Source organism: Miscanthus floridulus, chromosome 6 (genome assembly GCF_019320115.1).
Source record: "Miscanthus floridulus cultivar M001 chromosome 6, ASM1932011v1, whole genome shotgun sequence".
Classification (NCBI taxonomy): domain Eukaryota; kingdom Viridiplantae; phylum Streptophyta; class Magnoliopsida; order Poales; family Poaceae; genus Miscanthus; species Miscanthus floridulus.
Window position 1 is genome coordinate 94,232,849 of NC_089585.1, and position 12,788 is coordinate 94,245,636.

General features: G+C 48.4%; 1 protein-coding gene across 1 annotated transcript; it reads left to right on the forward strand.

The window, feature by feature from the left end:
* Positions 1-3,378: 3,378 nt before the first annotated feature.
* Positions 3,379-4,611, forward strand: LOC136458671 (fasciclin-like arabinogalactan protein 11). Its single transcript, XM_066458596.1, has one exon. It carries the CDS (start codon positions 3,663-3,665, stop codon positions 4,404-4,406), a length of 744 nt encoding a protein of 247 aa, XP_066314693.1. The 5' UTR covers positions 3,379-3,662; the 3' UTR covers positions 4,407-4,611.
* Positions 4,612-12,788: the final 8,177 nt, after the last annotated feature.

Genomic DNA, 12,788 nt, shown 5'->3' on the forward strand with positions numbered 1-12,788 from the left:
ACACAAGTCAAACCATTACTTGAAAGCATAATTAGGCAATATGGTCAACATGAACATTGTTCCTAATGACATTCTAAGTGTAGCTATGTTGTTTAAGAGGATAATTAGCCACACCACATATTGATCACACAAAAATCAAGCATCACATGTATTGAAACAAGGAAGAACAAGTGAAATGCTACTTTTGTTTCAAAGCCATGTTTCATATGTTTCATGAGTTTGTGGCATAGTAATAACTAACCATGTTTCACTAAAATATATGACATGTTTCAAAAGTGAATTGCACATGTTGCACTTGAGTGTTGCACACTATTCATTTCATAAAACAAACACACATGGCATATAACAATATGTTGCAATGTTTCAAAAGCATGTTTCAACAATCCAAGCTCATGAATGGATGAATGATGCTCATGTTTATGAAATGCAAGTGCAAATGTGGAAGCCAAACACCTGGGGTGTTACAATATGTCATAAGAACACTTCGATCTTTGGTTGACGTAAGCTACGTTCCCATACGTCCACGCTGTATTTTGGTTTAAGAGTCAATCGATCCTAGTAGACGAAACAATTTATCATGGGATCGTCCTATACCTTTTAGCACTACAAGGTTCCTCGAGTTCATGTTAGACGTACACTTTGAAAGAAATGATGTAGCGATGAGTTTGACATGGCTCTTTGTTCAGCGAATGGCTCCAGCTCTTGTTCAGCGAATGACTGATCTGTTTGCATACGATGGATGGGGTTGTCTGTGCCTGTTGCGGGCCCTTCGCTCTTTGGTGGAGGCCCATTACATGTCGGCGGACTAGTTTGGCCCAGGTTGTGAATTTATGATCTGACTTGCTTCCCAGTTCTCGCCTCATGCAGCCCAACTCAGAGGAAGCTTGTCCAGTACCAGTACCCCGGCTGCGCTAGGCGCTAGCCAGGATCGAGTTGCTGCTTTCCCCAAAATGTGTAGTTGTAACAAAAAAAAAAAACAGTGTTGAATCATCTCCACCAAAAAGAAAAAAAAAAGTGTTGAATCTTTGTGCCTTCCGGGACAATGCTAATGTCGGCTGACCCGCAGGCAGGTGCACATCTGTGTATGCTAACAATGCAGAATGGCTCCAATCTAAATTCACTTCTTTTTACTCTCTTGAAATTGGAATGCCGAACGCCCAAACAGCAACTCCTCATATACAGTACAACAAACTCCATGCTCTCATGATCTTTCGAAAAAACTTCATGGTCTCATGAGTCATGATCAACGGGCAACGGCTTCATCGCACGGCATCAAAGTTTGAGCCGCCACATGCATCAGTAGTCATCATTCCTGTGAGCTTTCCGGGCGGGTTGGTGGTGGAAGCATGGGTGGTGCCTGCAAAAGCCAGATGGAACATGCAGGCATGCATATCGCCAGCATTGTTCTTCCTGGACCTGGTGGGTAAGGATCGGGGCGCGCGGTGTGTGTCCAACTGGACCCGAAGAATTCAGAACAGAGCGAGAGAGGAGTGTCTTTGACTCCCCTAGAATGCCCTAACGAACGAACTTGCATTTTCAGCTTGCCATGTGCATGCGTTGCTGCCGCCAGCTTTTGTTTTGCAATGTGCGCGGATCTATCAATTAATCTGCAACGGCGACGACGAGGGCCGGGGAGAGCAGACATCGCTATCTGATCAACTACCGCCTTTCGTCTGGCTCTGGCACCAGGAGCATCCTCCTGTCTACCTGACGTGTCCTGATCGATGGGCTTAGTGGCAAACAGCTCTCCCTGTCTGTACCAGCTCGATCGTAATATAAACACAGAGTCAAAATGATGTGTATCGTGGCTGGTTGATCGTTACGTTGCAACTGCGCTATCATTGGTCCGTCCTTAGTCTATTAGTCGTTTATCATGGAAGATCTCTGATCGACGACGCCATATTTAGACATTGAAATTCTTGCATCGAGGGCAACCTTGCTCTTTCTTCTTCATCTCTCTAAGTCTATCGTACACTGCGTTAAGGCCGGCCGAACAGCGGTTCAAGAATCACCGTCGTCGAATTCTAATTCTTATGCATCGGGGTCCTTGTCCCTGTGTTCATCTGTTATTTGTTTCTCTCGTAAGCGAGAGGGGTGATTTGGGTTAAATCATGGCTCATGGAAAGCACGCGGGATAGTCTAATAATAATATATAGTAGTTGATAAACGCGGCTGCGTGCCTGCGAACATGTCCTCGCTGTATAATAATCCTATCTGGGTCAGCTTATGTCCGAACGACCAACAATTTCGTTCGTACAATGCGCTGTAACGGACAAGCAAACATGTCCGGTGAACCAACAATTAGTGTTCGTGGACAGCAAGCCCATTTTCGTCCGTCCAGAGAAGATTCGGGGTCACATATAATGCGAACCTGTTGCAGTTACGACTTGGGAGTGATGACATGGATGGCGCAAGATTGACTAAGTTACAACTCTTGTAGTTACTCCCCATTTCAAATTATAGTTAATTTTAGCCTGTAAGTTAATAAATTTCTATAAGAGAAATGAGCTGCTTAGCTGGTTAGGTTTGTTATGATGGAACGTATCCACGTGGGTCTAAATTACTAACTTGAAGTGAATGTCTATATTTTCTAGATTTATTTGAGGATCTAATGAGGTTATTCTTTCAGTAATATGTGGTGTAGACGACAAGACGGCTATAGTGACTTCGCCAATCTCAATATTTGCTTGCGCGTTCATACGTTTGAGTGTAGATGATTGTTCGTCTACTCTGATTTGTAGAAAAACCATAACAATGACTAGGTTTATAGAAAAATACAGCAACACATATAACATCAAATTAGTTTTATTAAACCTTACCTAGAATATGTTTTGATATGCATCCTGTTTGAACATCACCTAATATATTTCCTTTAAAAAATGGTTTAGATCGACTAAATTTAACTTATAAAAAGCTAATGTGAGTTAGAACTTGAAAGGCTGGAGTACTATTTAATTTCACATTGTCCTCTCGATCTCCCGCGCTGTTATTTTACTTCGCATAACTTGATGCCTTGTCTGTTTCCTTGATTTAAAAAAAAAACATTTTCCTAAGTCTTGTGACCGTTACAATCTCTGACATGCTAAAGTCAACACATAGCTTGATGCCTGTGCGCGCGCAGAATTGTATTGCAGACCATGGTTATCCAAGCGACCCCAGCTATTGCGAAACCGTTCGCCCGTGGCCGCCGCGGCGAAGAACTTGCCACCAGACCACCGCCACTTCACCATCAATCATCGTGCACCACCTGGACAGCGTGCGGACAGACAGTAACACGTCTTCTTCTGCGAGTTCTATCCACTCCACCCCTCGCCGCGCCCCGGGCGGGGCAGAGCCGGACGTTATCTGCTCCGTCGCGCACGCATGTTCCCATCATATTCCACGCGCCCCGCCGGTCGTAACCGCCGGGCAACCACCGCCCGCTCACTCAGTACGCCGCGCCCCACCACCAGCTCAGCTCCAGCCATGACGGTCAGCTCCAGCCATGACGGTGTACCCGCCCCGCTTCCAGTTCCAGCCCAGCCCCCTATATGAACCAACCCCACCACTCTCTAGCCTCCGTACCGATCACACGCTACGCTACTCCTTTTCTACTCTCACCAGCTAGCTAGCGAGTCGATCTCCACTTCACTACGCCCACCCACCACCCACAAATCCCCACAATGGCGAGGCGCATCGCAGTCGTTGCAGCAGCGTTCCTGGCGCTGGCGGTGGTTCCGGCCGCGCTGGCGCAGGCTCCCGGCCCCGCGGCGACGCCGAGCGGCCCGCCGAACGTGACGGCGATCCTGGAGAAAGGCGGGCAGTACACGACGTTCATCCGTCTGATGAAGGAGACGCAGCAGGACACGCAGCTGAACAGCCAGCTCAACAGCTCCTACGCCAGCAACGGCGGCGGGTACACGGTGTTCGCGCCCACCGACAACGCCTTCAACAACCTCAAGCCGGGCACGCTCAACTCGCTGACGCAGCAGCAGCAGGTGGCGCTGGTGCAGGGCCACGTGCTGCCCCAGTTCTACAGCATGGACTCGTTCCAGACCGCCAGCAACCCCGTCCGCACCCAGGCCTCCGGCCGCGACGGGCCCTACACGCTCAACATCACCGCCACCACCAACAACCAGCTCAACGTCTCCACGGGCGTCGTCGAGGTCACCGTCAACAACGCTCTCAGCGCCGTCAAGCCGCTCGCCGTCTACTCCGTCGACAAGGTGCTCCTGCCCTTCGAGCTGTTCGGGGCCAAGGCGCCCGCCGCCGCGCCCACCGCGTCGAAGCCCAAGAAGGGTGGGTCCTCGGACGCCGCCTCCGGCCCGGCCGGCGCCGACGACGCCGCGCCCACGGGCGCCGCCAGCGCCAGGGCCGTCGGTTGGAGCGTCGCTGGCCTCGCCGCCGTTCTTGGCTACCTGTTGTGAGAGTGAGACCGTACGTCATTTCTAGGGACGGACGACAAGCTAGTTGAAGATGAGAATGCCATGCCCGGAGTTGATTCGGGCGGCTTCTTCCATCTTTGTCTGAGATTGTCAGTGGTGGTGTTCCCTTCCGATGCCCTTCTTTCTCTCTGTTTATTTAAATTTCTTTGATCTCGCTAGCTTCTTATTTGTATTATTGGTGGTTTGTTAGATTGGGCTATGATTCGATTTATGCGTCTGCGGCTGTTTATACTGCATTGCTACTCTTGAGTCATTTATATCTGGTTCTGAATTTTCTGATCTTCTTACTGTGGATACAACAAACTACAAATTCTTGCACGAGGTCACATCCAGATGCTCATTTCCTTAGCTGCAGTGAAATGTGTGTGGTGCCCGGCCGCAAGAGATTTGTCGGCGCTTTACTCTTGTTAGGTGAGACAATGATTCAGCTACCGAATCAGACAATTAACGTAATGTTTAGTTGGTCCAAGTGTGTTTTCTGATTGATGCCATTACACGTCACGTTAGTTTTCGGTTTTGGATTTATCAACAAATGGGGTAGGCTAGTAATGGAGTTGGTGGAAGAGAGCGCAAAAGGTTTGGGCGAGCACGTGGTGCCAGGTTCGTTTGGTAACCCGTCGATTCTTCCACTTAGGGTGGAAGAGAGCGCAAAAGGTTTGGGCGAGCACGTGGTGCCAGGTTCGTTTGGTAACCCGTCACTTAGGGCGTCTCTAATGGTTTCTAAATAGCTAGTCTAAGGAGAATTCTATTAACTATTAAGGAGAGATTAAATAGCTAACGACTTTTAAATAGTTAGTTTAACACGAAACACTTCTCTCACTGCTCACATAACTCTCCACTACAGTATTCATTTTTTATTATTTCTATGCCTCATCTAGCTAGCTATTTGCAAATTGGCATTGCAGACGCCCTTAAGTAGTACTCAACTGACAGCTCCAGTGCCTTTCTGCATGGAAGTATGGAACAGTCAATGCAGCGTCTTCTGGTTGAAGGTTTCTGCAAACCAGACTCATCACTGATATAGTCATATATACAGGTTGTTTTCGTTTTACCTCTCTTTCAAAAAATTCTGGCACATCCAAATAGATTCCAACCAACGATATCTGGCAGCCTGTTCGGTTGACTGGTTCGTATCGTTGCTGGTTCGTGAAGGAGTATTGCCGGCTGGTTTGTGTGAGAGAAAAATACTATTCCGACTGAAAATTTACGATCGTTTATGACAAGCTACAGCCAAACGAACAGGCACCAGGCATTTCAGGATTTCAGGCATTGTCTTCTCAGGGCAATCTCAAGAACCGACGGCTTGTTACGATTGTTGGCTTGTTGCTCAGTTATAACAGCTACGACGCAGATGATTTCCCACGTCCTGATTGCCCCATCAGCCATCGCGCCGGCATATACCCTGAGTTCGCACCGTAGCCAATAATCCTGCACCAGGCAGGCATTTCTGCGCTGTCATGGACTCAAGCGGGTATATACGCAAGTTGCGACGCATCACCGCTCTCAATCATCAGCTACCAGCTAGCACTGTCCGTTCTGCTCCGCTCGGATGATTGATTATCCGGCACGCATAGTTGGTAGGACTAGGAGCCACTTTGGCACCGTTGGACCACCGGCGCTTTTGATTCTTTTGGTTTCAAAATATATACAAGTCGTCGTGGCAGTAAACTTTTACTCCATTGCCAAAGAAACGCGACGGCACACTAACTAGCAGCATTGCCGAAAGGAAAAACGCCCAGCGTTCAGCAAAGCAGCGGTGCTGAACTTTCCGCCCCGTGACATGCCACCGGAAATGTCACCGGCGCAGGTCGATAGCGTTTTTTGTTGGGAACCTCTGGGTGGACTAGCCGAACCCTCCACACTCCACAGACTCCACAGTCCAGCGGCTCTCAGCCAAGACGGACGGGAACTTACCCGAGAGACGTTTAACCGGTGGAAGTTACCCGAGCCGTGAGCGTCCCGATGGGGTCCCGGCCGGCGGCCGGCGTCGCGGTGTGAGTGACTTGTGAGGTGGGAAAAACGGGCAGTGAACGTCGGTACGAGCCGAACCCAGCAAGTCACAGCGGAGGGACGGATGGCCACCGTGGTGGAGCCCGTGAAGTGTCTCAGGACTCAGGAGCCAGGACAGGAAGGAAACACCGAAACAGGATTCGATTCAGGAAGCAATCGGCTGCCGGTTCGCCGTTCGCGACGTGTGCCCCTCCCCCGCGGCGACCGAATTTTTTACTTTTTAGTCTTTTTTTAAAAAGTTTCTCACAAATAGACCTCATATGAAAAGAATTCAGAAAATAGATCCTTAGCTCGACGCCACGTCTCGACGCCAGCGTCCCTAGCGCCGAGATGGCAGGCAACTCGGCGCCGTAGACGCTGACGCCGAGCTTGGCGCCCTGTACGCCCCGGGCCCGCGCCCCAAGCGATGGCGAAGTGCAACAAGCGTCTATGGGACCGGGTGGTCTGCTAGTCGCGTGGTCAGCATGCATGTCTCGCTAGACGAAAGTGCATGCTGTCGGTGCTACAGGTGCATGCTACAAGGCTGCTCACCTCGTGCTCCACGCCGCTAACCCTAAAGTAGAGCATACTCTATAACAAGCGAATAGTAATAAGAAAAATATTTATATTAGTATTCTATAAAAATATTAACACAATAGGGATCAAATTTCTCTTTCATTAGAAAGATGATTCAAAATAATGACCTAGTTTATAACTAAACTATACACTTATGATACCTTTTATAAACTATCCATGTCTACCTTTTTGAAAGATGCTGTATATTAGCCCCGTCCATTTAGAATGCCCATATATGCCATTATGATAATAATATAAAGTAAGGTTGAATCGAAGGTGTCTATCTTCGTTGTTATACAAAAATAAAAAAAAGTATCTCTCAAATCTGCATGCAAATACTAATCCAATATATATAAAGTATGATATATATCTTTCTAAATTGCAGACTTCTACACTTCTACTAAGAAAATTAAGCATATGCTATGTTCCATCGTCAAGTAAACATGCATATATTTGAATAAATATTTATTTTAAGAGCTTATCAAACATGGAAAATGGTCCCTCAGCAAAAGCACATAGCAATTAGCCTACCTATTAAGCCCACCTATTTAGATACACCAGGATTAATTTTAGCTAATTTTTAGGGTCTGTCTACAATTTTTTTTTAATTTTAACACTTTTTGAAAATTAATTTTAAATCTAATATGGTCGGGTTTTTTTTTAAACTAACACTTTTGGCCGCGCCTATTGCGCGGGCGGACGCGGCTGCTCGGCCACTGGCGAACGCAGGCCACGGCGAGGGTTTTATTCGGCTCTGGAGCACGAGGTGAGCGGCCTTGTAGTATGCACCAGTAGCAGCGACAACATGCACACCTGTTGTCATCGCAGATGCATGCACTTCCGCCGAGCGAGACACGCATGCTGACCACGCAACCAGCCGACCACCCTGGTCCCACAGACGCTTGCTGCACTTCGCCATCGCTTGGGGCGTGGGCGCGGGGTGTACAGGGCGAGCTCGGCGCCAGGGTCTACGGCGCCGAGCTGCCTGCCATCTCAGCGCCAGGGACGCTGGCGCCGAGACATATTAGCTCGGCGCCAGCATCGATGGCGCCGAGCTAACGGTCTATTTTGTGAATTCTTTCCGTCAAAGGTCTATTTGCGAAAAGCTTTTAAAAAAGATTAAAAAGTAAAAAATTCGGCTACTGCGGCGGCGGTCGTTATCTTGTTGGAGCTTGTCCCAGGCTCTCACTCAGCTGGTACCGAGAGTGGCGCGCGGCCGGGCGGGCCTGCAGAGTGCAGATGAGGAGGCCATGGGGGGCTATGTCGCCTTTGGTTTTGCGGATCGGGCTCAACCGGCTTGGCAGGGATAGGGAGGACATTTGCGCGAGAGGCCTTGTTCACACGCGTGCGCGGTGCACGTCACACAGAGAGACCGAGAAGGCAAATAAAAGGCTGGAGGAGTTGGCCCGTGAATGAAGACTACAAGGCCGGGCCTTTGCTTCACATAGCGACATGCTGCACCGCTGATTCGATTTGTATTGCCCACGGCCCACATAGGGCGCTCCCTCCAGGCCCCACCGCCCCATAGCATTCCACTGTCAGAACTAGTGCTAATCATCATAGAACGAGCCCAATAGATCAGCTGCCGACTTTTGTATAATCATTTCTTCCCCCCACGAAGCTGGTTGAACGTGGCTGTACGTGTGCAGTATTCTATTGGTTCTCAACGGATAGGGACAATGTCAACACGCATTTTTTTCCTGGACATGGTTAGGCGAGCAGAGGAAGGATAAGATTTGCGATTATGCATGCCTTGTAGCATCATCATATACTTCGATAGTTCGATGCCAGTCAGTCGTCGCTATCGCTAAGAACCGTAACATCCAGAGAGTTTAGACAACACTTCGATGGCAGTCAGTCGTCGTAAAGGGATGCTGGCTTACATACGTTCACTATGTTCGTTTATGCTGAAATTTGACTTATGTTAAATGCTTATGCTAAAATATTATAAGAGAAAAATACTGTTCTATGACTGAAAAGTCTGCGTTGGATGCCAAACACACCACACGACGTGTTGCGCGCCAACAAGTGCGTCGTCGAACTTGCCGTTGCCGCCTTTTTCCGTGGAAAAAAAGAGAGAGGCGACTGCGTGGTGCGGAGCATATCTGCGCACGAAGATTTGCCTCTAGTAGATTTTTATGAGGCCGACCGAAAGAGAGTGGCCCCGTTTGTCCCCGGATCTCAAATGGGCGACAATTGGCCACTTCTACTCCCTGGAAGATCGAGGATTGACGACGCCACCGCGCCTAACTCTCTCAAACTATGACGTCTGACCTTAGCTAATAAATCGTCTTCTTGTTTCTTTTTGCTTGGAGACACATGCATCTGCCCCTGCATCATATGACGTACACGCTGACGTTCCATGCACCTTTGTCTGAAAAGCTGGAAATTGCGCCAGGTTGTAGCGCCACAATCTTTGCTCCAGCAAGTTAGACCCGTCTCCATTCTCAACCACATGTATGCCTGCGTTTCCAACTGATAAAGTCATCGTAAGCTATAGTTAGCGTTGTGGTACGATGAGGTTTGTCGCCTGTAATCTGTTCGTGTGCCACCTACTTAATGGACTAAACTTTCTTTTTGTTGGAGTGACTAGGGCGCTATCCATTCGAGACCTGTGTGTCGCTAACACGTGCCCGGCCCGTGGAGGGGCCGGAACAATCGAAAGCTCCCTGCGGCCTAGCGAGCCACTGCCACTGCGTACCAAGTGGATAAAACTGGACGGGGTTGCGCACCGAACCATATCCAGATATGGGCGATATCCACGACACGTCAGCGGATCTGCACCGGGCCCGAGGGCTGAGGGCCTGAGGCTGACGGCAGGACGACGGCACGAGGGCGCCCGCCGGCCAGCCCGCCATACCCACTTGCGCGGTGCGCCCGCCAGCTCCACGCAGCGCGCGTCCACGTGGCGGCGCCTATTGAAGAGCTCGAGCTCGCATGCGTTCAAAACGAGACACCGCGCGGGCGAGGCCACGATTTTTTTTAATTTTAATATTTTTTAAAAACTAATTTTAAATCTAACACTGTTTTTTTAAAACTAACACTCAATAGGCGTGGCCAAATGCCTGTACCGCGTCATGTATGGTGGCGCGGCAGCGAGTTGATGTGGCGACGACCGGAATCGCGATCGTTGACGTGGTAGGGCTCTGCCGCGCCACCGGTAGTGCCGCGCCACGGAGCATGGCGCGGCTGGGCCAAATAAATATCGCGAGCGAGCCCGCCCGCCTGCACGCACGCACCCCTGCCCGCCCGCCCGCCGTCAGCGCCCGCACGTGCCCGCGCCGGCCGCGCCCGACCACTCCCACCATGCAGCGCCCGCGCCACGAACGTCGGCGCGTCAAGGCTGCCCGCTCCTAAGGTACCTTCCTCTCGATTTCATTTTATTTTGATTATTATTGTTTTAGGATAATTAGTGATTTAGGATAGTCAGTAATTTAGGATAGTTAGGGTTTTATGATTGTTATTGATTTATGATAGTTTGTCAAATTTAGGATAGTTAGTGATTTATGATGGTTAGGTTAGTGAATTTATTTGTAATTTACGTAGGTAGTTTTTAGGTTTGAGGTTGTGTGTTCTAGTATAGTTAGGATTTTGGGTTTAGGGATTGATTAGGTATTTATTATTTAGTTTATAGTTAGTTATTTAGTTAGGGATTTTGGGTATAGATACTAGTTTACAAAAGTGCGTGATACGTCGATTTTGATGACTTCATAAAGTTTCGTCAAATGCTTATATTCCTAGTGAAGTTGTTTATATTACTAGTGCGTGATATGTCTGTTAATGTTACTTTGAATATATACGTGTGCTTTCATATTGTGTTCGTATTGCATAACAAGTAGTTCAAATTTTGCAATGCTACATAATGTTAATTTGAATTTTGTTAATTTGAATACTCTAACACTTTGTTTATCAATTTGTAACAGAACGGCTTCTCCCACGCAGCACCCGTTGTACCCCATTCTTGAGGTGGAGTACGACGACCAGCACCGAGCACACATCTTGAGTGGCAATGACGTAGAGGTGGCCTTGTCTACTTTGAGGCCCCGCACGCACACCAGGGCGCACCAGTGGGACGAGCGTTACGCACCGTACATACGGCATGCCGGCTTCCTCGAGCTTGCCCGTGTTGTCAACCATGGTCTTCCGCCCCTTGACCCAGCACTACTTACTGTAGCTGTAGACAGGTGCGAGTGCATTCTTTATACGTAAACTTTTTTTAACAAATTTGAGGCAACTAACAGTCGTTCTATTCTTATAATAAGTGAAGGCCTGAGATCCACACGTTCCATATACCTTGTGGCGAGATGACCTTGACCATTCAGGACGTGAAGGCTATTTTTAGCCTTCGGTTGGGGGACTTCCAGTGATAGGGATAGTTGACAACGATCCCTGGAGGGAGCTGGTGGCTCAGTTTACTGGCTTTCTTCCACCGGACGACGAGGCTTCCAAAAAAATAAGTGAGAAATTAAAGCCTATTTAATACTTGCATTGCTTTCCTGCAGCCATCGGGTCTCATTTTCTTTGGTAAATTTTAGGAAAACTTCTAGTGTTTCGTCGTCCTAGATCACGGAACGCTTTGATTACTTGGACCCATAGGATGAGGAGGCTCAGATCGACAGGTTCGCTCGAGTGTGGCTCTAGCACTTTCTTAGTGCTTTCCTCTTCTTAGACGCCTCAGACAACACCATCAGCTGGATCTTCCTTGACATACTACGCCAGCCGTGGAAGAACATAGCGGCGTATAGCTGGGGCATCGTAGTCCTGACATGGACATATCGACAGCTATGCGTTGCCTGCCATCGCACCTTAGGGTATGCGAACCTTGGAGGTTACTCGTACCTACTCCAGGTTTGGTGTTGGGAACGATGGCCCGTTGGGAGGCCCCTTAATACTGGTTTACCGGTAAGTACTTCGGTTTATTATATTCTTTGATATGGTTACATATGATGAGTTTATTAATGACTAATTCATTATCGTGTTCAATGCAGCAATGGAACGGGCAGGATACACTCCCTATAGCTCTGTTTATCTGGACAGAATCAGAGTTAGTTAGAGGGAATGCGGGACGCAAGTACAGGGAGTACACAGACGATCTCGACGTCCTGACACAGCACTAGGTTACGCTCTCTTTACTATCATACATGTGTCTTGTTCGATGTACACTATATCACAACCTAACTCAATTACGAAATGTTCAGGTGCATTGGTGTCCTTGGGATGCTCCGGAGCTCCAGTACTATCTCAGTCCTGTCACTAGGGATAAGTCAGAGGAGTATCGCTGCAACGTCCCTCTTATTTTCTTACACATGGTCGAGATCCACTTGCCCATCAGGGTCTGCAGATAGTTTGAAAGAATGACAGGCTACCCACCACCGCTTTACTCCACCAACCAAGGATTGCACGGGTGCGTTATCGATTAATAACAAAGCTATAATTCAGAGGTGTGTGTGGTACAACTAACATCATTTTGTTGCAGGTATTACCGTAGGAAGAGGTACAAGACCAAGGATTAGTGCGTGACACACAACGCGCACATCTACACGACTAGCATACCTTCGACGAGTACCTACGGTGGCTTCACAGATCTACGAGGACACATATTAAGCCCTCATACGCTGAGGAGGTGATTGACGAGGACTCGGAGGAAGATGTCATTGAAGATGTGTACGACGTCACCACTAGGGAGGACACACAGCTACAGAGAACCCTACTTCAAAGATACGTGGTAAGATACTTGAATGGTATAATTTGTTATCCTTTTGGTATTAAGTATGTGTACTAAAATTGTCCAACCATGTT

Coding starts and splice junctions, on each gene's coding strand:
- LOC136458671 (XM_066458596.1), top strand. CDS start 3,663: ATGGCGAGGCGCATCGCAGTCGTTGCAGCAGCGTTCCTGGCGCTGGCG.